Source organism: Aptenodytes forsteri, unplaced genomic scaffold (assembly GCF_000699145.1).
Source record: "Aptenodytes forsteri isolate BGI_AS27 unplaced genomic scaffold, ASM69914v1 Scaffold68, whole genome shotgun sequence".
NCBI classification, from domain to species: domain Eukaryota; kingdom Metazoa; phylum Chordata; class Aves; order Sphenisciformes; family Spheniscidae; genus Aptenodytes; species Aptenodytes forsteri.
Window position 1 is genome coordinate 1,812,914 of NW_008795382.1, and position 1,678 is coordinate 1,814,591.

The window sequence follows — 1,678 nt, forward strand, 5'->3', positions numbered from 1 at the left end:
GGGCGGCAGCGGGCAGCGCTGGCTCAGCCACTCCATCTCCCCGGCCGGGCGAGAGGCTGCGTCCCCTCCGTCCCGCCACCTGCTCTGCCCCGAGCTGGGAAGGCTGCCCGGGAAGGCTGCCCGCAATGAGCACTAACTCCTCCTCCTCTTCCTCCCCAGCTGCCTGCAGGCTGGTACCTGCCTGTCTGCCCCAGCGCGGGGCTGAGGCGTGGGCCCGTGGGCCAGCACGGCGTCCCCACGGCACGCCTGCCTCCCCACGGACCCTTCCCTGCCCTCCCGAGCCCTAGCATCCAGCCTCTCTGCCTGCCTGCAGGCAGCTCCGTGCACAGCCAGCTGCCTGACCTGCAGGGGTGGACAGATGCCGGGGCCTGGCACCCCCAGAAGTGGGGTCAAAGCCATAGCAGAGACAAATAAATACCCTAGGAGTATTGGTGCCGTTATCAAAACCGTCTGCACCAGCACCTGCTGGAGAAACCTCTCCCTCCAGTGTAAGCACTGGGGCGCGCTCGGGTCCTCCCAGAGCCGTCTCAGGTGCTCTGAGGCACTTGCTGATGCCATTTGGCACTTTTGCTTTAATTTTCCCATCTATAAAATAGGTATTTTCTCAGATTTAATGCTGTTGGGGCTCTGTACTCTTTGGATAGGAACTCCTAGGAAGCTGCTAAGTCCTGTTGTGTTGTCTGAGCCTAAAACGCTCCTGTAAGCAATCCAGTGCAGAGGAACAGAGCGCTCCATTCTGCCTCACACTGTAACTTTATTATGTTACTGTCAGTTCTCATAAGCTGTTAGGAAAACATATTCATTGTCAGCCCACAGAGTACAGCACTTCTGGCGCAGCAGCCCGAGCCTGGGTTTAGACAAGAGCCTGATGGCTGCACTGGTGGGCAAGCGCTGGAAGAAGCCGAAGACGCTTTCTGTACTGAAAGAGCGGTTAAACATGGGAACAGGCTGCCCAGGGCAGTGGTTGAGTCACCATCCCTGGAGGTATTTAAATGACGTGTAGATGAGGCGCTTAGGGACATGGTTTAGTGGACATGGGGGTGTTGGGTCGATGGTTGGACTCGATGATCTTAGAGGTCTTTTCCAACCTTAATGATTCCATGATTCTATGACGTGCTGCCTGCTTGGAAGCCTTGGGGAGGCGTGAGATACCCCCCGGCTCTGCGGTACAGTAACAGCCATGTATTTGCTACACTCAACTGCCTCCCCTGTTGTCCATGGGCTGAAAAAACGACGCGTTCCTCTGCTGGTGTGAAGCAAACCCCCTGTTTTCTTGCAGCGCGTCCCACCGCGACGCGGCCGAGCTGTCCCCATCGCCATGAGCGGGGAATGAGAGGCAGCACGGGCGGTCCCGGCTCTGCGGCCCCCTCCCAGCCAGCGGGACCCGCCCCGGGGCGCAGCTCTGCCACCTCAGCATCTCCAGGCTGAACCTCCATGTCCCCATTCCACGCGTGTGACACCGCTCGACCCCTCCAGGCCCGCCGCGCCTGTGGCCCTGGAGGGGCCTGTTCTCCGCAGCCCAGGCAGTGCCGCTGCCTGCGAGCGGTGCCCCGGCTCGCTCTGGGCGCACATCCGGACGGTCGCTGACCCCCCTGGCTGAGGCAGTTGTCACTCCCGCCTCCCCACGGACACGGTTTTCCCCCGTTTCCCCTGAAACGGGCAGCGCCGCGCAGCCCCC

General features: G+C 61.0%; 2 protein-coding genes across 2 annotated transcripts in view; one reads left to right on the forward strand and one right to left on the reverse strand.

The window, feature by feature from the left end:
• CUTA (cutA divalent cation tolerance homolog) overlaps positions 1-1,436 on the reverse strand; it is a 12,234-nt gene extending 10,798 nt beyond the window's left edge. Inside the window, exon 1 of the mRNA XM_009280615.2 lies at positions 1,290-1,436. Coding sequence (XP_009278890.2) covers positions 1,290-1,436 — 147 coding nt within the window. The remainder of the gene's footprint in view (positions 1-1,289) is intronic.
• PSMD5 (proteasome 26S subunit, non-ATPase 5) overlaps positions 1,435-1,678 on the forward strand; it is an 8,475-nt gene continuing 8,231 nt past the window's right edge. The window contains exon 1 of the mRNA XM_019472419.1: positions 1,435-1,579. Within this exon, the coding sequence (XP_019327964.1) occupies positions 1,435-1,579 (145 nt within the window). The remainder of the gene's footprint in view (positions 1,580-1,678) is intronic.